The 27,051-nt window shown below is 40.8% G+C and overlaps 2 protein-coding genes across 12 annotated transcripts in view; both read right to left on the reverse strand.

Moving 5' to 3' along the window:
• Positions 1-9,051, reverse strand: part of carmil3 (capping protein regulator and myosin 1 linker 3) — a 40,398-nt gene extending 31,347 nt beyond the window's left edge. For 3 of the 8 annotated variants that reach the window (XM_088395745.1, XM_088395742.1, XM_088395740.1), the window contains exons 1-2: positions 8,819-9,050; positions 6,635-6,729 (exon numbers count right to left, since the gene is read on the reverse strand). In XM_088395745.1, the coding sequence (XP_088251871.1) occupies positions 6,635-6,729; positions 8,819-8,876 (153 nt within the window). In that variant the 5' untranslated portion in view covers positions 8,877-9,050. Of the gene's footprint in view, positions 1-6,634; positions 6,730-7,258; positions 7,325-8,818 lie in introns of those variants that run through there. The other 5 variants (XM_088395746.1, XM_088395743.1, XM_088395744.1 and 2 more) reach the window with 4 other exon arrangements.
• Positions 9,052-16,539: 7,488 nt separating this feature from the next.
• Positions 16,540-27,051, reverse strand: part of cdh24b (cadherin 24, type 2b) — a 111,505-nt gene continuing 100,993 nt past the window's right edge. For 2 of the 4 annotated variants that reach the window (XM_088396420.1, XM_088396415.1), the window contains exons 11-15: positions 26,142-26,259; positions 25,313-25,633; positions 23,744-23,951; positions 21,972-22,461; positions 16,540-21,428 (exon numbers count right to left, since the gene is read on the reverse strand). In XM_088396420.1, coding sequence (XP_088252546.1) covers positions 20,460-21,428; positions 21,972-22,461; positions 23,744-23,951; positions 25,313-25,633; positions 26,142-26,259 — 2,106 coding nt within the window. In that variant the 3' untranslated portion in view covers positions 16,540-20,459. Of the gene's footprint in view, positions 21,429-21,971; positions 22,477-23,743; positions 23,952-25,312; positions 25,634-26,141; positions 26,260-27,051 lie in introns of all 4 variants that reach the window. The other 2 variants (XM_088396419.1, XM_088396414.1) reach the window with 1 other exon arrangement.

Consider the following 27,051-nt stretch of genomic DNA (forward strand, 5'->3'; position numbering starts at 1 on the left):
CCTGATAATATAGCCAGCCTTACTTATTCTCTTCCACTACCAAGGACTCAAGAAAGCCAACTTTTATTGATACATCCAAGCAATGAGTTGAAAAAACCTTGGCAATTAGAAAGGTATAGAACATGTCATTTCGATTACAACAATGCACCTTTGCAGCACCAATATAAAACCAGGCATATGCCTCGGAATAAGAACAAGAGACCAACTGGGAATCTCCTTCCTCCAATCTGGCAGCCCTCCTCGTATTAACAGAGGCATCAATAATTCAGGCCTTCAGATGAGTTAGATTTGATCAACTGTGTGTTTTGGCAGGAATTCTTTTCAGACATAAGCCGATATACGTGGACATGTGAGTAATATGGCAATTTTGCATTGATATGCAAGCTTTGTCATAGACTTCCAACAACTCTGCACTATTCTTTATAATTTCCAATACAATGTGTTTACCTACAACGATCAACAAGCGCACTCTTGTAGTCACTTCCTCAAGTCTAATGCTGCTGAACATTTGTGTGGTCAGAAGATGTCCTGACTTTCAATTGTTTTGCCCACAACAAACTTATTCAAGCATCCCTAACTGGACCTTGCTTTGTGCATTGGGACAAGTCATGCTGGAATAGAAAAGGGCCTTCCCTTAATGTCAGGATCAAAGAACTGTCCAAGCTGAAAGCTGGAGTTAAGATTTAATGGGAAATTTAAGTGTCTGAGCCTGCATCCAATATTTGATCTGAAAGGACTGAATTGTGTCCCAAGACCTTTGCCATGAAGTACGTATATTAGATCACATAAACCTCGCATGAGAATCGTTTTGCGTGGGATACTGTACCTTGATAAAACGGCTTAATGCTAATTATTTTCAGCAGTTTTTTTGTGTTGTGATTTTTCAGATTAATTTTACCCTAATATTTTGAATTATTAATTAAAAAAAAGTAATCTTTTGCCACTTTTATTTTGCACTTTTTACTGATTTTCTAATTTTTGTCAAGGTACCATTTCACCATTTCAGTACCGGTATCAAGGTACTTTATGCAAGCGTAGTATCAAAGTCAAAATTTTCCATAGAGCATATTTAGCCACCACTTTGCGTCTCATTTCCCATCCTGTCACATTGAATTCATTATTGCAGGTTGAAAAGCTTCAGTTTTGCATCAGAAATTCTCCTCGATTAGAATTATTTTAATTTTATTTTTTACTTTTTGAACCACCAAACTCAGTCAGACACGCCACGTCAGCGTCTGTGTAACCAAAAGATGAATACAAATAAGGAGCTGGAAGATGAAGGTGCTGAAGAGATAACAGTCATGCCCTTGCTGAGATTGCACGAGTTTAAAGAAGCGGTAGGCCCCATAACCAACTGTCAAGGCAATGTTAGAGTGCAAGTACAAGCTGTAAACAGAAATAATGGTTCCTCTCGTGTGTGTTGCAGTCAGTTGAGGGCAAGGGGGTGGGAATATTAATCATAAAGTGTCAGGATCCGCTTCCTGTACTTCAAACGACATGGTGCAAATCACATTAAGCGTCTGTACATTGCAGCGAAAGCTGCAGATCACAGCCACATTTGGTCACTTGTGCTATTTGGAGCTCAAGCACAAGGACATAGCAAACATACACATTGGAAACACACAAAACATGGAGCGATCTGACATGGCCGCTTGCTTTGGTACAGCATGCGAGCTTACAAAAAAACATGCCTCTTGTGCACAGGGTTGGACGATAATAATAATAATAACATTGCTGTCTTTTCAAAGGACCGGTCTAGTCTCAAGCCAGGGCTCAGCTCACCCTATAAAGTGCTAGGCCAGTGGCGAGTACGTCTTTCATTTCTATTATGACCTGTAAAATAGGTTGCGACCGGACAACAAAAGCATTTCAACTTGTGAAGGCTCAACATGACACACTTGTCAATTGGCAGTAATTCATAAACTATGTTTGAGGGTGGTTTATGTAATTGTGATGTCACAATTCCAAATTGCTCACTCGCATGTGGGAATGCCCTCGAGGCCTGACTTGTACAAAAGCAATTCAAAAGTTCGCTCGGTGGAGCACTGGTTAGCACGTTTGCCTCGCAGTTCTGAGTTGTAGGGTTCGATCCCAGATCCTGGCTTCTTATGTGGAGTTTGCATGTTCCCCCCTGCCTGCGTGTGTTTTCTCTAGGTACACCGGTTTCCTCCCACATTCCAAAAATTCCATCAAAGTGAGGATCAACTAAATGAAAGGAAACAACTAAGAGATAAAAGATGAAATACTTGGTGTGTATGGGTAGGACTGCAGGGCAACACTTATTTGTCTCCTCATGGGGGGGAGACCGAGAGAAGATCAGCAGTCACACTTCATAGACTCACCGCCAGGGGCAACCAACATGTTAATCATGTTAAGCCCAAATTCTAATTACAGCACTGAGGGCTGATATCACGCACTGTCAGATGGTAAATATGGATGGTCACAGTGGGACTTCATGCAAAGCATCACACGCAGTGGAAGCGCCAATCCTAACAGAGAAGTGAGTGCTAATACACACACCATTACACAAGACCGAGAAATGGAGTGTTGACAGAATGGTGCAAACATGAAAACCAGCAACTCTGCCGCTCGTGCAGGTTGTCTCTGATTTTATTGCTCTATGTTTGTATTTTTTTTTTTTCCACAGCTGGAACTGAAAGAAAGACCTCGTTTTCTATGATAAAGGTGCAAACTTGCTTTTGAAATTCAGAAGTTTTCTTTCCCTTTGTCTTGTAGCACCCACGCACAGATGCATTTAAATCCAGGGCAAGCGTTTGTTTTATATGTTCAAGAAGAATACTCCAACCTGAAGAAATGTTGCCTTTTATTACTTAAGTAGTTTCTAATGTCACTAGCAGCCGTTTCTGAGCTTTTTTTTTTTTTTAAACAGTTCTCCAATTGGTTTCATTACAACCTGCTGCTCTTGTGTTCTTTGATTAACTTTCTATGCAAATGAAGTGATTTTTTTATGACATTTTGAATGGCTGTCTTGCGTAGCCAATCTGTGCAATGAGTCGGATTAGGTTTTCATCACGCAGCTTTACAATTAATGTTTTCCAGCTCGCTCTCTTGTTGACATATTGTTTACACCATCAATGTCGATAAATGAGGCCCTGAAAACAAAAGCATCTGGAACTGAGCAAATCACACAAAAGGATGATGTGGGAACTCCAAGTGAGCGTAGCGCAAGACCACAAAGCATTCAACACTTAAGCTCATGCATAGCCCATCTGAAGCCTCACTAGCAGGACCTCCATTGAACCATATTTTGGAGCAATGGAACAGCACTGGATAAAAGAGAGGACAAATACCGTAATTGCCGGACTATAAACTGCACCGGATTATAAACCGCACCAGCTAAAATTCAGGGCTATTTCAGTTTTTTTCTTACATAAGCCTCACCAGACTATAAGCCGCACGTGCACACGAGTTTTTTACAAAGAAAGACAGTACATAGAAAGCCTTTTTAACGTTTTAATAACATACTTGAACATGTCTTTCTAAACATTGCCTGTGACGCAGCAGTAGTACCGCAGCAACGCGGAAGTGTGCATGCGAGTTATTAGCAAAGAAAGACTGGACACAGAAAGTTTTTTTAAAGCTTTAATAACATACCTTAACATTTCTTTCCAAACACTGCCTGTGACGCGGCAGTAATACCGCAGCAACACGGAAGTAACACAGCAAAGTCACTGAGACGCGGCGGTAACACAGCAGCAACACAGCAGCAACACGGTAGCACAGCACTAACAGGGCTGGTTAAAAAAAAACATACCAGTAAAAGTAAAAAAAAGAGCCGTCTTCATCTTCCTCATGTGCACTGAAACCATCGAAGTCTTCCTCCTTAGTGTCCGATTGGAATAGCGTTAGATATCCTTCCCCTCACACTTTCTCAGTCTCTCTTTCGTCGTCGGTTTTATGCATTTCTTCGAGTGTGAAGAGGGTCTGTTCATGCTAATCTTATTCATGCACAAAGCGCTAAATTACATTAAACTAGCGAGCGACACGTATAGCTTAAAAGCGGCATCATATAAATTTCTTTTGTGCCCCATAATGACGGTTTGTGTATAAAAGCTTCCTGTCTTTGTGTGAATGCGGGTGTGTGCGTGATCCGCGAAATGTAAACACAAACTGGCACGTCTTCTTCGGCGCATTCTCTTCTTCGTCTGTCTCGCTCTTGCTTCCTGCTAGAGCGCCCCCTGGAGACCGGAGGCCGTAAAAATCCATAAGTACGCTCCAGAGTAGACACAAGATAATGTCAGCAACATCGACTGCCTTTGGCTTCAAAGCGGCATCATATGCATTTCTTTTGTCCCCCATGATGACGGTTTGTGTATAAAGGCTTCCTTTCAGTAATGTCCGTCTTGATCGCGTTCTGCGCAATGCGCGAAATGTAAACACAAACTAGCACGTCTTCTTCGGCGCATTATCTCTTCTTCGCCGGTCTCGCTCTTGCTTCCTGCTAGAGCGCCCCCTGGAGGCCGGAGGCCGTAAAAATCCATAAGTACGCCGCGCCGCCGTTTAAGGTTCAAAGTAACCTTCTGAATAAAATGCATTAAAAGTTCACATTCATTACAACTTGTTTTTGGTGAGCAAAATGTCAGAAGAATTGAATTTAAATGCTGATTGATTGGGTTTTAATACAATGAACATGGTCCAAACACCGCCACTGCTTTGTGTAATCTCTGAGTGACATGGCAGAGTAAGAGAAAGGGTTTAGAGCACAGGTGTCAAACTCAAGGCCCGGGGGCCGGATACATCCCGCCACATCATTCTATGTGGCCCGCGAAGACAAATTGTGCATCAAATTCGTGTGTCATTACTAGAATTGCAAATTGTCTTCACTTTTAATATCTTTTTTTTTTTAAATATTTGATCAGTTTTTACTCGTCTGATTTGAAAACGAGTTATTTGTCAGTTTGTTTTGTAGCTTTTACTGTGTATAATAGTGTTAAGAGTAAAAGTTATCAACTCATTACAAAAATCACGAAAAAAATCTTATATGAGCCGCACCTGACTATAAGCCGCAGGGTCCAAAATTTTGGAAAAAAGTCGCGGCTTATAGTCCGGAAATTACGGTAAGTGGTGGAAGAGCCAAATCAACAACTGGGGCATCATCACATGGAATCATCCCTACTCTGCCTTCCACCCTTGTGCACCATCACAACCTCCCCCTCTGCCTTTGAAGATGTGCTTTGTTTTTAGAGTTGTCCTCAAATAGGGTGATCTAATAAGGAGGGGAAGAATGTGTCACTGAAGCATATATGTGGATGCTCCACAAAAGGATTTTGCCCTGGGTGGCTCTTGTTTGCCATGCTACACCCTGCTTGTGTCTGGAATAGGAAGGGGGTGGTGGCTCAAGCATGTGGATGTGGACGCGTGATGGCTGGTACACTCAACACATACAGACAGCTGGATAGCATCAATCTCCAGGGACAGAAAGGGGCCAGGCAATAAAGAGAACAGCAAATTGGAACGTATAAAATCATGTGCTAAATATATCCGCAAACTTAATCAACTTGGAGATTCAGCTCAAAGGTAACCACCCCGCTTGCTTAGGGGGGAACAACCATCACAGACCTTCATTAATGCTTAGTTTTCAAGTTTTTGGAATATGATATTCAAAAGTAGAACCATTTTCCAGATTGAAACAAGAATGAATCCCTTCATCTTTTTTCCTCCTTGAATAAATCTAGAGCAGTAGCCAAGGCCCATATGGACAGTAAAAAAAAATTAAAAAATCTTGGAACTAATTGAATTGCCTGTGATAAAAAAAGAGGACCCCGATACTTTTTAATGGCTGTATTAAAGATAGAGGGAAGGGCACAAGGGAGAAGCAGCGGAAAGTAAGAGGCAACCGTCATGCCGGGGGGAGGAGAACAATCGAGGGCGATGATGAGGAGGAAAGTGATTGGAATGACAGGGAAAGAGGGAGGTCGCCATGAAACAAAGAGATGACATGACACGAATTGTGGAGAGGGGCAAAAGGGGGGGGGGGGGGTTTGCATAAGACGAAAGATGTGGAGAGAAAAAAAAAACCTACTGAGAATTGGCTATGATCATTTTGAGCTTCTTTTGCCTTCTTTAAAAGAACCAAGCCATGCAACCATAATTATGTGATCAGTTGCTCATGTGGCTGACCAAGTCATCATTTGTACCTTGAACGCATCACAGCTCATCTGGGATGATTCTTTGTAAGAATAAATAAATAAAAATATAAATAATACGGGACCTAGTGTACAGTACAATGTCAGGCTCACAGATACACACAGCAAACTTGTGCCTGTGGCATTAAGGCCATCCTGCCACATCTAATAAATTCTGTGGTTGGATTCAGTAGGCCATGACACGGTGTCCACTTTGCTCTGCTTAGGAAGCATCTGCCTTAAGCCCTGTTTTTCAACGCGTCTGTCTCGTGTGGCACCATGCCTAATCTGTGACTTCTTACGGGTCTCTCAATTTGTCTCAATCAAGCTCGATTGATTTCTGCTCGGCTTCTAAGAAGTTTGTGTCATTCAAGTCCTTATTCATCAAGTCGCACCTAAAAGATGCAATCAGCAATCAATAGCTCATTCAGATGATTTGAAATGAGGGCAGAGTAATAAGGGAGGCTGAAAGTGACTCTCTTACTTACCAGAACCCTGTCTTCCGATTTCCCGCTTTTGGTGTCCAGTTTGATGGCTCTCATAAATTTGATGGTCTGTTTCTCCAACAACTTCTTGATGTTCTCTGGGAGGAGGAAGAAAAGTCAGGTATGCAAAATATTTTTAAAAAAGATAGCAATAAATAAAATAAATCAAAAATATCCCCAAAAATTTTAACTAACAGATCCATAGCCAAAAAATAAATCTTGAGACCCAGATGAAAAACACCATCTAGAAAACCTTCCAAATCCTGGCTGCTGCTAATTAGCAGCAAAACAGCGTAAACAATCCACTAATTCAATCACAGTCTTGTGAAACAAACTGAAAATCATTGAAGCGGCTACAATGAGCTCAGACATCAAATAAATCAATAACCTTTATATGAGTTATTGACTTACTTGGGGAAAGTAAAACAATTGCTTCACTGTTTGAATTCAAAGAATAGTGTGTACTGTTCTCTGCTGGAGCTGGACACTAAAATAAATACGCAATGTAGGTATGTCAAATGTGCAGATCTTAACATTTGAGTCCAGTCTAGACCCTTGAAATTAATCAAAAAAAAAAAAAAAAATCATCCCTCTCTGGCTTTATCTCATGACTTTGATGATGCTTACTTTTAAAACTTGACAAAAGAAGCTGTGGCGCAGTCCCTCTATCTCCAATTCAGTTTGGTTTGGTATAGGAAATCAATAATGCCTCATATACTGTAATTAGGCTAAAAGTAACAAAAAAATGAGCCAGTTAGCTGCATTTCACTCCTCATGCTAGAAGAAAAAAATACATTTCATGTTTAGTAATACTCATCAGGAGTAAGTCATGCTAGCGACATGCAGATTTGTGAGCTGTGGTGTCATTTCCAGTACAGCAAGTTGTAAAATGGCCACCCAGGATAAAATTGGGTGGATTTTCCTGCTTCATTTATATTCCAAAAAATGCAATATTAACTGTGTTTAAACTCGTGGGGGGGGGGGGGGGGGGGGGGTTGAATAGCAACGATTATTATAAAGAAAATGTCTCTCTTTAGCACCCTATTAAAAAGAAACATGAACAAATATAGAGCAGAAGTATTAATAATAACTATGGTGGTGATAAATGTTAGGGGGGCATCTTAAATCAAGAAAAAAATCAATGAATCATGCATCACTTAACTTGATTTCCATTCCAATGACTATTTTCTTATGTTTGGCAGCTGTTATTTGTCATAATGTTAGCAACGCCCGTGACTCATTTCAGCAGATTCAATTATGAACGAGATACAAAGCAGATGTGTCCAACCATTGAAACCATATTTCACATTTATCCGGAGTTTCAAAGACTGTGAGCTATAAGCCAGCACACATTGCTGTAAACAAGGACTCCTACTGTATCTGGGCTATTTTTAGCATCACAGCCCAATAGAGGAAACAACACGGCTTACTCCAGTAAAACCTGGAAAGATGCTGTGATGTGATGCTGTGAGGACTGGAAAGGCCACAGCTAGTTTGATGTCCTCCACCTACTCGCTATAGCAATGCACACACAATATATATGCGTCAAAGATGCACGTCTGAACATCATGCTGGAAGTGTACTCCAGTGGCCTGACTAATGGAAATGTGGAGAGGCCTGTTGTTTGCTGAAGCCGTTCTGCATCCGCTCTATAAATAGAGCCATAACTGTCCCCCAAAAAATAAAATAAAAAATAGTTTGCTCTTGCAAGGAAATTAGGTGTGGATCAAGCAAGGAGACCTTTTTTGGCATCGGTGGGTTGGAATCTGTCAGGTGTGTTAATGACTTAATGCAGCATGGTCAGACAGAAGGGGCTTGGCTAGGATGAGCTGGTTAACAGCTAGATTAAAGTGGCAAACCCCGTCAGGTTAATTAGCAATGAGAGACGCCTTTCTTGTGCAACACTTCAGCATGCAAACATGCCATTATGTGCGTGCAAACTTTACACAGAAATAAATCAAGATTAAATCACTCCAAAAGTGGATAAAAATGGGGAAAACGAGATGCAAATCCCATGAACTCGAAATTTGACGTTTTCTGTGCTTGCCTGTGGATGTAATTGTTAATTAGAGAAGCATGCAAACTAATCGTGTCCTTCAAAACACGCTTGACAGCTTTCGCTTCCGGAGCGGCGTTGTGATGGTGAGGTTAAACAACACGCAGGGGAAAAAGTCCTTTGGAGCTCACCTGTCATTTCCCTGCTGATCGTTGCAAAGCCCGACACTGTGCACTCTTTGGAGGCCATGACGCGCGCGCGCGCAGCTCGCTGCGTAGGCTGAGCTGATCCTCCACAACTCTGTCCGCAAATGACGTGCTTCTTGCGGTCGGTCTGTCCCCTTTGCGCCACTGCGAGCTGTGAAGCGAAGAGACGCTGTGGCACGCTCTTCGCATTTGCACTGGTGGTGGGCGAGAGAGTGTGAGAGAGAGAGAGAGAGAGAGAGAGTGAGAGAGAGAGAGAGAGAGAGAGAGAGAGAGAGAGAGAGAGAGAGAGAGAGAGAGAGAGAGAGAGAGAGAGAGAGAGAGAGAGAGAGAGAGAGAGAGAGAGAGTGAAAGAGAGCCAGCTCCAGGGGGTGGTAGAGGGGGGTTAATCAGGATCAATTTATTCATCAGATGCGCTCAAATTCCTCCTTATATGCATAGATCAGCATAGATTTGAACCTTTTTTTAAATGTGTGTCCTCTGGATCTGTCCTTTCAATATTACTTGCAGGAAAGCGTCTTTAAAAATTCTTTCATATTTGAGTTTAAGGGGAAAAAAAACTGCCATTAAGCAGATTTGTGATATCATGGATAAGTTAGTTAAACTTTTTTGTGATTTATTAAAGTTTGGACCTCAAACATAATAATTGACTGAAATATGCAATTGTTTTTGTGCTCTTTGAAACAGATGATAACAAAGCTCTAATAGCCATGATGGTGCTACCGTAACATTCTTTAGCTCATATCTCATAGTAAACATAGCGAATGTTTTATTTTTCCCCATCAGGGTTTGTTCAAGGTTGCAGAAGGTCACAAACACATCTGCTTCATGCATTTATCTTTAGTTGTTTCTGGCTTAACAAACCAAACACTCCAATCAAGCAGAAATAATATCAACATACTCAAATAATTATTAAGTAAATATATTAAGTAATTATATTCAGTATTTTTATTTTTTTTTGCTTGGAATTTAGAGTGGATCACGCATGTCCACGATACAATTTGGGAAGAAGAAGAGGTTCAAGCTGATGATGACAACAATGTATGATTCATCCACTCAATCAGAATGAGCACTTGTCAATGGTGCCATGCCTTACGTAACTCAATTCGGCTCTTTTTCTATAGACCTGAGTTCAATGAAGACAGATTTTCAGGGATGGCTTCATTCTATGAGAAGCACGCTCTTCAAAATGCAGATGAATGTGTGCTCATCATGAGGAGGCCCAGCTGTCTCATGCTATCAGTTTGTCCTTTGAGAAAAAAACAGTGCAATGTGCGCGACATGATTCTATATGTGTTAGACACCTTTGTGTCTGTGTCTCACGGATATTTTACGCAGATGAAAAAAAAAAAAGTGGGGGGTGTGGGGACATTATACTCCAGGCAATGTTTGGAGGTATTAACGGAGAGAGGGCCAAGAAGGCAAGAATAGGACGTTTGTATTCTGGGGAATGATAGCCCCCTCCGAGTTGTATGGGGTTAAAAACTTCCGCAATGTTCAAAGATGCACTTGAAAGGATGAAGCATTATTTATTCATCAGTGCAGCGTTTCACAGATGGGAACTGCGATATTCAATAGGCCCTCGATTACATGTCTGTCTATGTAGCTATATGTGAATGAATGTGTTTCGGTACAATAGTGTCAGAGATGAATGTCCTTGCTGCAAGTTCTGCAAGTAAACAATTCGTTTAAAGCAGAAAAAAAAAAGTCTTATTGAGACGGGAAAGCCTGCACAAATACATGACACAAAATGGGACAGCACTTTCTTTCTGGCCCAGAGTCAACGGTTCATTTGCATCTCAATGAAGTTGTGAAAATATCGATGTGAAAATACTTTTCAACCTATATATGCAAATGGATACACTACAAAGACAAGATCATGCTCAAACTGATAAGCTTCACTCATTTTGAAATGCCTGCAACACATTGGGGACTGTTACATCATCCCAAGTTTGTTCTATACTTGTTGTACAATGACAAAAAGGCATTTTATTTTATTTTATAAACTCGTTTGTATCTTCCAGCATTAATGGTGTCTCCAAGTTACCTAGCATGGGCAATAACACACCTTCATACTAGAACTGATACTGGCTTTTGAACTTTGCTTTGATGAAACCCTGGATGGACTTTTTTCCTCTTTGGCCTGGAGGACAGAAAGGCCATGATTTGTGAAACCCATCTGAGAGGAGCCAGTGGCGTTTCCAGGTGTCGCTGAGATATGGCTTGCACTTTGCAAGGTAAAAGTTACAACTTGCATTTAGATATAACGACACATTTTGTAAAATGACAGTGATTTTCTGAAGTTCTTCTGATGCCATGTGGTAATATCCCTCACACAATGATTCTGTTTTTGTTTTGTTAATTTGATGCAATGGTGCATTTGGTAAACAAAGTCATTAACCTGCCGGTTTAGTAAAAGCACGTGGCTAAAGCCAAAGCGTGGCAGGCTTTTTAATGACTAATCCCGGATTTGTTTGTTACATCTGCCTGGATGACTGACAATATAAACAAATGCATCAGGACATTCATTGTGTCAAAGCTGGTATATACTGCTCTCTACTGGCTAAACAGAGAAAACGTAGGCCTTTATTTTGGTATGTCCCAGAATGACACTTGACTGCATACATTCTGGCGACCATAGAAAACAATTATTTCAAAATGGGAACATTCAGATGGAGAGAAGCAGACACTCCATTACATTGAATAAATCATTTTTAGCCACACATAATTTAGGGGTCCCCTGAAAGAAGCTGTGGAAAATCTTAGCTATTGGTGTAGCTTTTATAAACCACTGAACTTTCATTACAATGCTGCACAGTATAAGAATTATTATTTTGAAATTATGACAGGGCATTTTTAGCGTTCTTCATCACAGGCTCACAGAGATATTGCCTAGAGTAGGTGGTGACTTTCAAAGGTTATGTTGTTTTGTCTGATATCTGTGCGGCAGACTCCTGCCATGATCTGCCCTCAGGTTGCTCTCATTTTTTTGGGCTGGCAGGGCTGTATTTTCTCAGACTGACAGCCAACCCCATCATCCAAAATGTGTTTGATATCATTTTATTCCTAGTGAGAACATTTAATTAGATCTAAGTGGGAGTTGTCATATATTTTATCCACTGCTGAAAGTGACATTTTAGCATACGTATGCTGGTTTCATTAAACTTTTATGGACAGCGTCAATGATATTGCAAAAGCAATGAAATGTTTTATACCAGAAGTTATAGCTGATTTCAAGCTTGGCCATAGAAGTCCATAGATGTTTAACACAAACCTTTTCTTTCTTTTTTTTGGTTAAAAGTTTAAAAAAAAGTTGTAAAGTAGTATTTTTCTGCAATTAAATACATTGACATTTGATGTAAAAAAATAGAATCCGATAGCTTTGTTTTCTCAGAACAAGCAGATGTTTATTACTTTTACGATACTACAAAATACTACTTGATAACATGCACATTTATTCCAAACATATTCAAACGTTCTCGTTCACGCATATATTTGAAAAATTTGAATTCTTTTGAAGCTTTTGGGGTCCAAATGATTCTCCCCCATTTGTAAGGCAAGATTTTAAATTATGTCAGTTGAGAATGTGAGTCATTGCCCTAATGAGATCATTAGCTGTGTAATGAACCACTTCACTGCATAGAATAACTAACAAATCTCAAATATTTGTAACCTTTCAAGCTTGTTTTTCTACTTAGGTATTGAAATTTATTGTGATTTTTTACTGGTTACTAGTTTGGCTCAAAATACTCAATATTGTAAATCTATAGATGCAGGAAAGGTTTTTTGATTTGTTTGAGTTTTTCTTATAAATCCTTCCAAGTCATTTTCGTCAATAATTTGCTTCCACATACTTTTATACTGCTGATCATTACTTTTAGTTCCCCCTTGTTTTTATCCCATTTCTTGCTGATAAATGCAGTACTTGCTGTCACCAGCAGGCAGCAGCAGATACACAAATACAGCACAGCACATACATTAAGCAGAGAGATGATTCCGTATCAGCTATTGAAAAGAAACAGAGCGGAACAGTGTCACGCCATTACTGATTGTCCCAGATTATAGAATGACACAGTTTCTCTACATGGATGGAATAAATAATTTGCAGTGAAACCTGAGTAACCTCTTTAAAAATAAAATGGCCATGGTAGAAATGTGAAGTCATGAACTTCTTGCCATTTGAAGCTGATATATATGCTAAATGGTTCTGGAAGACGTTGATGGCCTTTTTTAAAATAAATCAGTGCTGAGTAAATGCAAAGCACACAGTGGCAAAATAAATGAATTTTCCAACTTGCCAAAAATGTGGCTTATCATTATCCAACCATTGCTTAGTGAAACCGAAAGGCCTTGTGGATGTCCTCCAAGGCTTAGTCTAGTGACCACAATCTCATTCTTTCGGCCATTACCCCTTGGTCATAACCACCAGTATTGGAATGTTAATTGCGTGGTAAATTGAAAGCTCTATCTTCCTCCTCCGCTCTTTCATCTCCTCAACAGATTTGTGCAGGAATGTCAATATCATTGACACTGCCCCGACTTGTCGGTCTTTTAACTGGGAAACAACATTCTAAAAAGGGATTGTTGTTGCATCCATGGTTTCTCTATTCTCCGTTAGCTTTTCAGCACATCTCTCGAAACAAAATTTGATGTAAATTTGAAGGACAGATTTTTCACACATGCACGCACAATTCCCAAGTCTTCAGCTGCCACAACATTAGCTCAGATATGATCAGCCAGCTCGAAGCAATGGACCAGCTTGGCTCCATGGGAGCTACGCAAAGCAGATAAATAAAACTAAGGTCCAGACACTATCTCCTGTCCTCACCCCTTGGCCATTATGTATCTTTTCTCTTTTACTGTGAAGAAAGCAGAAGGTTGACAGCTTAAAAAAAATCATGCTCACTATGAGGAAAAAAATAAATATTTGGGGGGGATTTGTGAACTGCAGGAGCTGAGCTTCTGGGCTCCCAACCTTGTTCCTGATGTGAAGCCTCTGGGATTTTGATGTTTTCTAATCAGAAGAGCAATAGCGCTGAAACCACTGGCAGCAATGGATAAAGAAAAATGAGAAGTAAACGACTGTACTGCTGCCTTTATGTCAGTCAAAGCGCACGTAATACAGTTGGAATTTCCTTCATACAATTTAATTTGGCATGTGAATTAAAACAATTATTCAAAGAGTAATGGTGCTTTTAAAGTTACTGAAAGCTGAACTGAGGCTGTCTCCTTAATCATCAACTGGGTCCACTTCCATTATTGACCTCTTCAATACATTTGTCATACTTGGAAGGTTTAAACTATTTACTCTGAAGTTCCCTTTCACTAATGATCCCTCTAATCCTCCCCCACCAAACCAAAACCAACTCCAGGTTTCCCCCTGTTACACTATAGATTCCCCAGTCAGCTTTCCATGGAGAGATCGAAGTCTAATTAAGATTGTTAATGAAGATTTAATTTTCCACTTCTAATGAGCCCGTGGACTCTATAAGAGCTAAACGCTTGAGCGAGAGAGTATGGGGAAGCAGGACTAAGTGGAGGTGAGTGAGGATAGAACAGCAGGGATGACCAAGTGACCACCACTGGAGCAATATTACACCTGAGGTCATTTACTGAAACACAGTGACTCATTTAGGTCTGTCAAGTTTTGTCACTGTCACTGAAGAAACTTTATTGAGGAATTTGATTGTTCACAGTTATAATACAAGAAAAAATATATACATACTATATATATATTGTATACCGTATTTTCCGCACTATAAGGCGCACCTAAAAACCTCAAATTTTCTCAAAAGTGCACCTTATAATCCGGTGCGCTTTATATATGGACCAATATGGATTCGTGGATGAGGACTAATTTATTAAAGTAAGCTTTACGTGTTTATTTTGTTTGTTGTGTAAAATTAATGTTGAGTTATTGATATATTGTTATTGTTTTCACTATTCCGAGTGTTACTATATTGTGATTGCATTAACGTTTGAGCAACGTTGAGTTATATATTCTATGCGCTTTATAATCCGGTGCACTTTATATATGGACAATATATGGAAGTTTTAAAATGGGCCATTTATTGAAGGTGCGCTTTATAATCCGGTGCGCCTTATAGTGCGGAAAATACTATAAACATATATACATTTATATTTACATGACATTTATTTGCAAGTGTGCTTCAACGTACTACCTTGGCTGTCTGGCTATATTGTGTCTTTCTAAAATAAACATTCAACCTTGTACCTGACAGGTGTTCAGTTCACTGTCAAATGTGTCAATTTGATGGCTTGAAAGCCACCTGGAAAGCTAAGAATGATCAGAGAAATCCCAAAAATGAATGGCTACATCATGTGTACAGGCACACACCAACACACAAGCACACACATGCGTGCATTTCCCCGGTGTAGAATTGCCAGAGGGATTCAGCGTGAGGTTCAAACAGAATGAAGAATTGCTATGTGCTCAGTGCACGCAGCAACCTGAGACTCCTGTGATGCAATCAAGCAGGACCATGAAAGTGTGCGTGTGTATTTGAGGCACAACTACAGTGTCATTCCCAGCTGTACGCAGAGTACATGCATGTTATCTATCTCCAGTGGTGCCGTTATGCTAGGATCAATTATGCATGCAGTCATTATTGACAATGCCATGGATGACAGCATATCTTCACCTCAAATGCTGCATTGCAATGTTGATGCTTGAGGGAGACTGATGGATAAACATACCTATAGGAGTTGTAAATCGATAAGAAGGTTGTTTGGTTCCATGTTTTTATCGGTTTGCTTGCAAGGTTTGCGCAAATGTAGCCAAAAGCCGGGCAGAGAAGGCAAAGCTCTGTTTGGCTTCTAAATTACTTTTTTTGGACACGCCGTCTCTCTATTGAGGAGATTTCCCTGTCTCTGTCACAATATAATAATGACTGTTTCTTTTGCCTCGTGCAGTATCATTTCAAACCTAATCACCAATACAGTTTCTAGCGATGTGATATTCTTGCATATGAACTGTTAATATGCTTCTCTGTATCTGCCTCTTGTTTCTGACTTGAGGCGGGTATTATCATTGTAATCAAGCGGAGACCCAGCTAACACGATCATTTTCTAAACCATCATGTAGAAATAATCCCCCCTTCAAATGTGATTATTTTAATAAATCTTTTTAACCAGCCATTCAGTCACACAGCAATGGTACACACACATCCCCCCCAAGCCATCATTTGGAATGAAAGCTTCCTTTCTACACGTTTGCTGTATTTGCTGCCTGTGGAGTTTAAAAACTTAAATTCTTGCTTTTTTTTCCCCCATTGTGCCATTGAACAAACGAACAACCTCAACCTTCATCCTAAAGCCTCAATGATGTGTAGAAGTCTGCCTTCTATCACAGCATTCACATCCCCGAATCTGGGTGGATCAAAACAGCTATGTTTCTCATTTAACTTGCAAAACCACACACACACACACATGCACACACACGTACACACTCCAAATTTAAGCAGCAGAACTCTGATTATCCAGAAATGCATGAGACAGCAGAAGAAGCACAAGGTGGGGCTGATTCATCTCTTTGAAATACTTTCTTTTTATTCAAATTTACAAAAAAGAAAAAGTGCAACGAAAATAAATACACTTTGTACAGCACGCAATTGTAGAACTCTATTAACATTGTTTGGGAATCATGACAATTGGTGGTGGTGGGGGGGGGGGGGGGGGGGGGGGGGGGGGCTACTGGATCTCTATATTAAGGTTGCATTAAAAGGCTCTACATTAAGACCTTCAAATAACAACTTCCAAATTTAGATGGAATCCTGACTTTGTTCCGTTTTCAAGACAATCTAATAAACTGGAGTTGTGGGGAGCTGCAGTGACTGTGTTCTTTCATTTAATCCAGTGGAACTCAAATCACACCTTTGATGGAATCAATTAATCTCGATCTCAAGGTTAAATAATCAGTTCTGTCAAGTGGTTTTATTTCTTGTAGTGCTGCATTACTCCAGAGGCTCATTGCTTTGATTTGGACCAATCAGACAGTGGCGGCTTTCGAATTAGACCAATTAGCATGTGTGGTCTGATTTATGTGTAAAAACAGCAATTCAAGTCATTGATACGTCAGTTGAGCTAATTGCCTTGTGATTGGTGTTCCTCAATTATTGTTGTTTGTGTCAGTGTCAAATGGAGATCAACATTAATTGTGGATGAATGTTTAGAACCTGTATTTATTGTAAATCAATGAGAAATGACATAAACCCAAGTCATTATTCACGATCATGCACTGTTTGGCTTCACAGTGATTGAAATGATGTCCACACTCTGGACTAAAATTTGCTATCGACATGAGGAAGGTGAGGAAGCAGCCTCATGCCAGTAGAAATCCAACAGAAGCCAAGCTTGGCATTAACTCAGCAAGCTGTATGTAGGCGGAATGAGGCCTGGAACAATGCACAAGCCCATTTCACCATGGCAAGAAATGAGCTGTAAATACATACATATGTGTATATAGTTCTAATTTGGGGGGATTATTTTGACATTTTTAACCTTCGAGGCTTTCACTCTATCATTCTTGTGCGTGCTCCCTTTTTAAATCAGCATTCCAAATATTAGATACAGCACTCAATTTAAATGACTCATTATGCATGTAATTATAGTGTGGATACCCATTGATAGATTAAAATGACTGTAATTTCCCAACAGATCGTGCAAGTTATCATAAATATTAGTCCTTTATGATGTTGAAAAGCACTAATGTCCAAATTTAGATTGTCAAGTAGAATCACAAAGGAGTGTTTACATTTCAGTGTCTCCTTTCAAAATAAATTGGGTTCAATATGACTGGCCTCGTGAACATCAAACTGCATTCAAGATGTGAACTATGAACGATTCCAAACCAATTCTTAATTCCATATCAGAGTGTTATGCACTTTTAGAAAAACTCTTTAAACTGGACTTTTGTTTTAGCATTTTAATAGAGTTTCTATCCACTTCACTGCCTTTTCATCAAAAAAGGTTTCTCAGTGGGATCAGACCGTGCTGAAGCCTCCAGTGACTAATATTTTGCACAATAAACTTCAGTGGCCAGTACCAGCGAGTGGCTCAGAGTTGCCACAAAACAAAATCCAGTCCTGTCCACACGTTGCACAAACAAAGAATACACTGTGTTCAGTCCAAACGGCTGTTGAATCCAGTTTAGTTGATTCTAATCTACAGTTCCAACAGTGATCCATTTGGACACCAATAATAAGCTAAGATAAATGTCATCTGTCATTGTCTCTTTCTTCAATGATATCCAGCACTATTTACATTGTTTTTACATACAGTCAAATATTGTATCAATTCTTGAATCCACATCTTATAAAGACACCGGTGATCTTGAACATAAATCATCAGCATCCGACACAATATGAAAGTGCACTGGAGCTGAAAAAAAAAACAGTTGCATCCTGACCTTTTACAAGAAAATTAAAAAAAGAGCCATCATGGTGTTTTTTAAACTACAAGGATGTTTATTTGGGCAGTATGAGATTTAAAGTTGGATTTTTTGACAAGGTGTTTTGTTTGAAATCTTTTATCAAAAAAATCATGCAGTCATTGTCCTCAAGACGCATCGAGCCAGACAACAGAGCTGTTGGTTAGACATAAAAAATTGTTTTTCTATAAAACATTTACGATATTAGCAATGGGATCATCATTACTCCATACAGTAGATGTGTTTGCTTTTTAGAACTGACTTTCGTACAATCAAAGAGTGTAAATGAGTTCCATTTGGGAACACTCAAAGATGGGAAATGAAAGGGAGTTGTGGTGATGGTGGGGGGGCGAGCACATCCGAAAATCATTTCAATGTTTTCCTTGAGGGCTGAAAGGAGTCTTTCATAGTATGTGAATGATTCATCATTTTCATTTAGAGTCAAGCAGCAAGCTGAAAATTTGACCCTTCTGCCACTGGAAACTGAATATAAAGTTTTTTTGTGTGTGTTTTTTCTTCTCTAGTGGTCTCATTCCCCAACCACCTCTCTATACATATTCATCTCTTGTTACAACTTTATATTTAATGATATATTCAAACCTCTGTTCAGCACATCATATCTCATAGTAGCCCAGGAACAAATCGGAAAGAAAAAGAGTATGTAATACAGGTACATTGTAGTGAGTAAAGTATGCACTGATTTGTTAAAAGCATTTTTGCAAAGTACCGTTCTCACCTTGTGGCAAGGCAGACCAACTTGTTTGATATTTCATTCACCTGCCACAATAGAGATGTTAAATTTACTTTCATTCATTTTGAGGGCAAAAACTGTATTATTTTGATTCTTATGTCAAAAAGATTGGGGGAAAAAAAATCACATTTTGCAATGTATCTACATTACAATATACAGTGATACCTTAAATTACAAGTGCTCCAACTTGAGTTTTTGAATTTCAAGACAGCGGTAAGAACAATTTTCTTTCTTTCTTTTTTTCTTTTATAGACCAGGGAGCATCAGGCACTCCATTTTGAAATGATTATGGCAAACCTCGTAACAAAATGCGAAAGCTCAAGTAACTGCTCGATTTATTGCCACTGTCAGTCAGAGTCTACTGTCAAACTAAATCTTAAACAACAAAGAATTACAAGGCGTATATTTAACCAAAGTACATAACTTTATCGCAATCTTGCTGTCAACACATAATGGGAAATGCTGTATCCAAGCTAATGAAATTAGCATCAATCATGGTCATTATAAACATTTAAAAAATGATATTTGAACACAAATGGCGCAGCAACACATGCAGACAGGGTGTCTCACACCAATCACAGACATATATTCTTCATGCTCTGAAAAACCATATATTACTGAAGCGTAGTTACAGCCGTTTTCTTTGCATTTTATCATCTGGGTTTTAATCATATATTGCGCCTGGCACACACACGCTGGAAAAAACAACACAATGTCCACTGAATTAAAGCATGACATGATGAAAAAAAGTTTTTTCCCACATTCTATTTGATTCTGTTTTTAGTTTATGAATGAATGAGTGTATTTGATTGTATTTATTCCTATGGAAATATTTTGATGGAAATTTCTGGGGTAGCGGAACAAATGATTGGCCTTTCCGTTGATTCGCGGTCACAGAACGTAAACGTTTGAAGTCAAGGTATCACTGTATATTATTTTTCTTTCATCATCTTCCAGTTATTTTGGAGAATCACACATAGGTATGCTCAGAAGACCATCACAAGGTTCTTCCCACTTTGTCACTGACCTAACCACACATTTAAAGGACAATCCGTGTTTCCTCCTGTTTGTCTGGATTCAATTGTGTATTGTTTATCTGGGTTGCTTTACTTTGTCCTAAATTTGAAGAAATAGTTGGCGCCGCCAGTCAGCCAGCCAGCTAGCCAGCCAGCCAGCCAGCCAGCAGAAGCATCCTCTCCTCTGCATTGTCTGTGCTGGACCATATCAGTGCTTCAACACTTATTGCTTGAAATTACATCAATCACTCGCTCTCCTTGCCTGGCTTTCTTCACCCTCCCTGGGCTCATTTTTCTCTGTCTCTTTTTATTACTTTGCCTCTTCATCTTTCTCCCCTTTAACTTCTCTTCACATTAGTCTAGTTGTGGTAGTCTTTTCATCATTCTCTTCCCTCCCTTGTAGCCCTATTTTTATCACTCCTCGGTTTTCCCCTTCATATCGATCCCTCTCTTCTTCCTTTCCCCCTCTCTTTTATCTGGCTCCTCCTTCTCCTCTTTGGGACTGTCTTCAACTTTTTCCTTTTCTTCGCTCTCTTTCTCTCGGTCTCGGAAGAGTTGAGCTAACTTGTGGAACTGGGGCCCCCACTCCTCCATTCCGGCACCCCAGTCCTCCTTATCTGCATCCTTCTCTCCTTCGCTCTCAAGCGAGCTCAGGGATCCAGCTCGGGACCCGGTACCCTCCAGGCCGTAGATCTGCACCGAGTCATACGGTGGTTGCGAAGGGTCAAACGTGACCTGGGCAAGACGTAGGCGTAAGAATTCACCCACTCTCAGAGCCAAAGGGGGACCTCCAGTCCCTGGTGTTGCTCTGGCCGCCTCAATACCTGGAACCCAACCAGGGCCAATGCCCAGCACTCCCCCATAAGCTCCTCGAGGCTGACCAGGGAAGGGCAATAGCTGCGGAGTCATATCCATTCTTGCCACAACATAGCCACCCAAAGTCACCCGATCTCGCCAGTCTCCAATCAGACCAGGCGATTCTGGGTAGACAGGTGGACTGCCAGTCAGTGATATGCCACCAGCTTCTCTTTCTGGCCTTGCCACTACAAAGTTGCTCCCCATCTCCAGTCCTCCTCGCTCCAGGCTGCCAGGGGACTCCTTCTGCCTGCGTACCTCCGCCTGCAAAACGCTGGCGTAATTGCGAGCATTGGTAGCTTTCTGTTGTCCGTCAGTGGAGGGTGGACCACTTCCATTTCCGTTCCCTCCATTGCATTCAAACTCAGGACCTTTTGAAGACAGACCGGCACGGGAAGCCTTGCGCCCCGCCGCGGGGAGGGTGGCTGAATCGCACACCCAGCCTCCTACCCCATGAGCCTGGCCAATCATGGAGCCGGATCGTGTCAGGACCAGGTTATGCTCCCTCGGTAGTGTCTCCGACTGCACCTGGATGGGATGTAGGTGAGCATGAGAAGTTTCAGTCCGGGTTTGGAGTAGGGTGAAGTACTATAAGGATGGATGGACCATGGATGGAGGGTTATTTAGTAAGACAAGACAAAAACATGGCCAAAGAAGAGTGATGGCAAAATCAATTGAGACCAAATGAGAGGCAGACATTGAGCAAAACAGAAAAAAAAAAAAAAAAAGTGGATAGATTCATTGAACACTGCCCTGCGAGTTGGAATGATTAAGAGATCAAATATTTGAAAATGAAATGACGACAGAGCATGTGCTTTGGCCTAATAAATAAATACGGCACACAAAAGATAATGAATGACAGGAAATAAATTTGTCCTGAATGTCTTGGACATATTGCACAAGATAAAATGACAATGAGTTCAATGATGATTATTTCATATTTCACTCATTATTCAGTAGATTTGATTCATTCCTAAAATAAAAATGCAAGTAATTACAGTCCGTTATTGAAATAACGGTAGATGATAGGTATCGCTACGGATAGTCTGAGCTTGATAAAAAGATGCTTACCCAGTCCATGTCATGACTGTGGTTGACTTTGTCTTCACTGCTGTCCTCAGTGCAGTTGCTGGATGTTCCCATCCCTCGCCGTTTCTCCTGGCTGTCACTAGTCCGTGGTGTTCCTTCATCCGATGTGCTCACCCCGCTTTGGGTTGCAGTGCCATCACGGCTGCCCGCGTGACTTCCTGTTCGGCTTCCTGTGCTGACATCTGTGGGGGTTATGTACACGGCACCAGACTCTATTGGGCCAACCATGGCACCTTGGTTTTGGATGACCAATGAGTGGTCCGGTTGGCCTCCGGGAAAGCGGTATCCGAGCTCTGCCAGACCCGGTTCAAATGTTTCGCCTGGTGTGCGACGTAGAACTGGTAAGGTGTGGCTGCTGTAGCAGAGGCGACCATAAAAGGGTCCTCCCGGACCCGAGTAGTTGTGTTCAACAACTGGATTCTGAGCCCAGCTGCAGGTGCGACTTTTATCCTGGCCACGTTGGCTGTAACGTCTGGAAGACACAAAACTACAGGCTAGAAATGAGTTTTTTTTTAAACCTAGGCGCAATTATGATAATCATTGACTTCATTTGAGGAACAAATACGTTTTTATTTTGTGAAGCAATTTTTTGGGCGAGATAATCTTAGGGACCTGAAGCAAGGATTTTTCCAAACAGTAAACATACAAGGAGGAGGTTGATTGTAGCTAGTATAATGTATTTTAGCATTCAAGTAACCTACTAAAACTTCTATAGAACAATCATGTATTTGTGTAACTAACTTAATTTTTATTTAATTCAGCTCACTTAATAACAAACAACCAGTTCATCTTATTTTTTTTTTCTTAAATTTGCACTGCAAACTGCTTTTTGTTTCTAGGCACATTTTCAGAACTTCTATTTGGAGGTTTAAGGCAGGCAATTAAGAGCAGGAGAAACCAAATGACATATTAATGACGTCATCTGTTAATCAACATCAACTCAACTATCATCACGTAAGCGGTGACGATAAAAAATGCAACGTTTTTCAAGCCTTACACACACTAACTGAATAAGTTTGTTTGGCAAGTGGAATCCATTGCAGGCAATTGCATTCTATTGGCGAGGGCGTTTCATGTTCCTGTGTCTACCTCCATAAATTGCAAAAGAATAAATAATTAAAGTTTGATAAACTAAAACCAGCCTTCCTTCTTTTTATGGGCTCTCAATAGGACTTGCATGAATTCACTGAAACTCATTATTAGACCAAAGGCAATAAAATGTTTCAAGCAACATCAAAGTGGGTGCAAACAAGTCATTGATGTAGCAGGCCATAAACAAGCTTGAACAAAACAAGAACAACATTGTGGTCCACCAGGACTGCCGGGCTTGATAGCACTATACATCAGCAGTTTGATGGCGCCTGATTATGACCTGGGAGTTGTGGCTTGATTGCTTCCAAAAGTGGATCAATTATTGTACCGGCCAAGATTAAAGCTTCCACTCTGAAGCAGTAAATTGTTCCTTTTCAGGCATCCTCTGAGTGTGAAAAGCAGCTAGTCACCAGCGAGGGCTGTCGCAATTAACTGAACCCATAAGTGTCACCGCACAAAGGTGTGTTGATGATGCATGAGCTTCCGACTGCAGAACAAACAAATAGTTCCACTGACTCATCGCCTTAAATATCTATTTGTCATCATAATAATCCACTGTTGAAATGTAAACTAGACTCAGTCTACCCTCCAGGCAGAATTTGGCTCCGCCTCTACAATCCTAACACATTTGAAGAAGGACAACATGAACAATATCAACTTACACGTTCCTGCTGTCCAGTGTGCGATAGCCTCGTGAGCGTGAACTGTGGGGGGCGCTCTGGAGCGCGGCAATATCGAAGGCGGCCGTGTCAGCCTCACCGCCACCCTCGTCGTCGTATGTGATGATGTTCTCACGGACGTCATCATCCTCCAGTGGTGACAGCGAGTCATGCTTCTGACGCCTCAATGACAATGACAGGGCACTCACTGCTGCGGTGGTGGTGGTACAGAGAGAAAATTGAGGGATGAAATTGAAAAGAAGAATGATGAAAAAGGGTCAAAGGGGGTCACAGGGGAAATAAGGAGGAAGAGAGGGAGATGGAGGAAAATGAAGGAAGACAAAGGGGTGAGACAAAACAAATTCAGAGGCGGCCTTGGGTTAGAGGGCAGGTGTATCATATCAGCAGGCTGCAAGCCACCACTTTGTAATTGACTTTGAGCTCCAGCCAGGCAAATGGAAGCTTTACGGTATTCTCCCATGACCGTGCGCTTCCAAAATGCACAACAGCGTTTGATGGCGAAGAAAACACACTGCGGCAATTTTGATGGATTTTCATTGATGTTAGTACATTTGGCTGGGGAGCTACAGTGGAACAGAGCCAGTCGAGATGAGTTTTGGTCTCCACACCACTTTGAAGGAATTTGAAGGAATCGGCCCAAATTCAAAAGCATTTTTATTCCATTTAATCTCAGACTGGATTTTTGATCAATGCAGAAAGTAGGTGCTGCACTTCCGTCTGGAGAGAAACGCTCCCTCCAATGCGCCCCCCCAAAAACGAAATACATGCCGGGAAACTCGTGAGCAATCAAGTTTGGTTTCCAAAATCAGTTCAGTGTCACACTGTAAAAGCGCTAATCCACACTCTGATCAAAAGTCACAAAATTTAAATCATTCTTGCCATTTTGTCATTAAATGCGCAATTACAATATTTATTCTTTTTATTTATTTGATAGACATTTTTTGTCTTTGCCAGTGTGGACGAAATCAGTTGACTTTATTGCTCAAACATTTTCCATACTTGAACTTGTTTATCCGCTCAAAGGCTCTCTGCATCACACATTAATGCCTCCCTCCCTCCTTTTGTGATTGAACAGGTCCCATCCAGAATGATAATGTCCCTATCAACAAGGAATGAGCAGGGATTCAACGGAGTGAATAGAAACGACAACCGTGCTGGCCATGAACCAACACTTTCTCAGAAGCCAGACATTATTCAATTGAGTATTTGTGAAGTCCTGCTCAGGTGGAAGTGACATTTCATTGTGTGGCTACTCACAGCACGAGCCAAGAAAATCAAGGATAATAGCTATTTTACAAGTGATTGGCAAGAAAAAAAAAAAACTTCTATTCAAGCAGCTGCGAGTTAACTATGAAATATGCACGCAACCGCTTTCATACTTTCATATGGAGATTTGGCACGTGAGCATGTGGTGAAGGATAAATGGCTGGAAAGTCTTTGTCTTTTGATATGTAGATTTGCATCAACGAGCTTTGTTGCATTTCTATAACTAAAGTATAAATTCATTTGTTTAAGAAAGACAATCATTCACTATCTGACTTTTAGACTTACCCAGTAGTGTTGCAACGCATGCCAATATGGCCAGCAGAGCGGCAGTGCTGAGGCCAGGCGAAGGCGACGTGGAGTGCTGGGGGAGACAAACGGTTTCTTTTTCCCAGTCCCATTCACCTTCAGCCTGTTTGTCCTTTTCCCTCTCTCGAGTCTTCGCCCCTCCTCTCAGGCAGGGACAGACAGACACCGTGACAGTGCCCGTGCTGGTGAGACCTGATGTCCCGTCTCTTAGAACCAGTGGCACATAAAGTGTTATGGTGGAAGACGGGGAACGGGACAGTGGCTGCAGCTGAGACAACAGGACCAAACTTGCTGTGGTACCTGCAGAAAAAAAAATAAAAAATCCCAATTTTTCAAATATTGACAGAATAACATTGGGATTTTTCTTGGTTCAACAGATACCAATCCTGATGTATACGGCAAAAAAAAAAAAAAAAAAAGTTATGGAGTTTGATCCATTATTGCAGGTTTGCATCATGTTATTAGGATTTGAGATGTTTTCACAAAAAATGGCTTCAGAAATGTTAACGGCGCCAAACGAACTGTGCAGCCTGATCATTAGCATAACTATTAATCAAAACAACCCCGAGTCAAAAATGAAATGCTGATTTCTTTTGAGCAATTAAGTAAATGTCCAAAGAAAAACAAATTGGAATAAATATGCCGTTTTGTTGTTTGTTTTCCCTATTTTTTTTTCTCCGTCTAGGAAGGGCTACACACAAAAATGTGTAATTAAGAGAAGTGAAGAAAAGAACATGTGAGGAATCAATGAACGAATTGAGACAAATATCATGACGGGGGGGGGGGGGGATAATAATTGAGTGCGTACCACCACTGTCCCTGACACTGAAGTTGAGGGCTGCGCTGGACTCCGGAGGGATGCTGAAATACACAGTGCTGTCATTCCCGCCTTCATCTCTATCAATCGCCCGCAACACCTGCACCACCTGAAACCCAGAGATAGAGAAATGGGGGTGTGTGTGCGTGTGTGCGAGTGTGTAAGGGCAGGGTTGGAAAAGCAGCAAGATGAGAAAGAAAGAGTAATGAGAGAAACACACACACATTGCTTTTTAGCAAGCAATAAGCCATTAGCCGGCGTCAGCAGAAATCAAAACAAGCCAAACAATTAGTATAGCGGCACACGCCAACCGAGTGTAACACACACCAAATGAATAACTGGCTGACATGAATGGCCTTGCACAAATATGCTGCTATATGGCTTTCAATTTGGTAAGAGCATCGCTGCATTTGCACATAGTGGCAGCGGTTAAGAAAATGAATGGAAAAGGATGTCTTACATCAGCCAAAGCTGATGGCTAATTTCTTTTTAATGAAAAACACCAGTCATTACCATGCAAGACATCCTTTTAGAGATGACTTGAGCGCACGTTTGGGGAATGCAGAGCCCAAGAGGTTTTGCATGCCTCGTGAGTGAGTATGCATGGCCACATTATGGTATCGGTTGCTGTGTGAATATTGGATTGTGTTGTGACAAATGACTTGTCACACTGAGATATGTGTACACACTGCAACCCATTTGAGGATACCATACATTTTTTTTAATGTACTGTAGTCTCACTAATGCTCAGTCATGTAACTGCTTCAACACAAAAGTGGAAATTAAGGAGCGAGCACGGAGATGCTATTGATAGTTTTGGTAGGACTTGAATCAATCGGACAAATGCGTAATGCAAAAAGAACATTTTCGAGCAAATTCCTGTTTAACAAGGAAAAGCATT

Source organism: Syngnathus floridae, chromosome 14 (assembly GCF_059516105.1).
Source record: "Syngnathus floridae isolate MCC-2025c chromosome 14, RoL_Sflo_1.0, whole genome shotgun sequence".
NCBI classification, from domain to species: Eukaryota; Metazoa; Chordata; class Actinopteri; order Syngnathiformes; family Syngnathidae; genus Syngnathus; species Syngnathus floridae.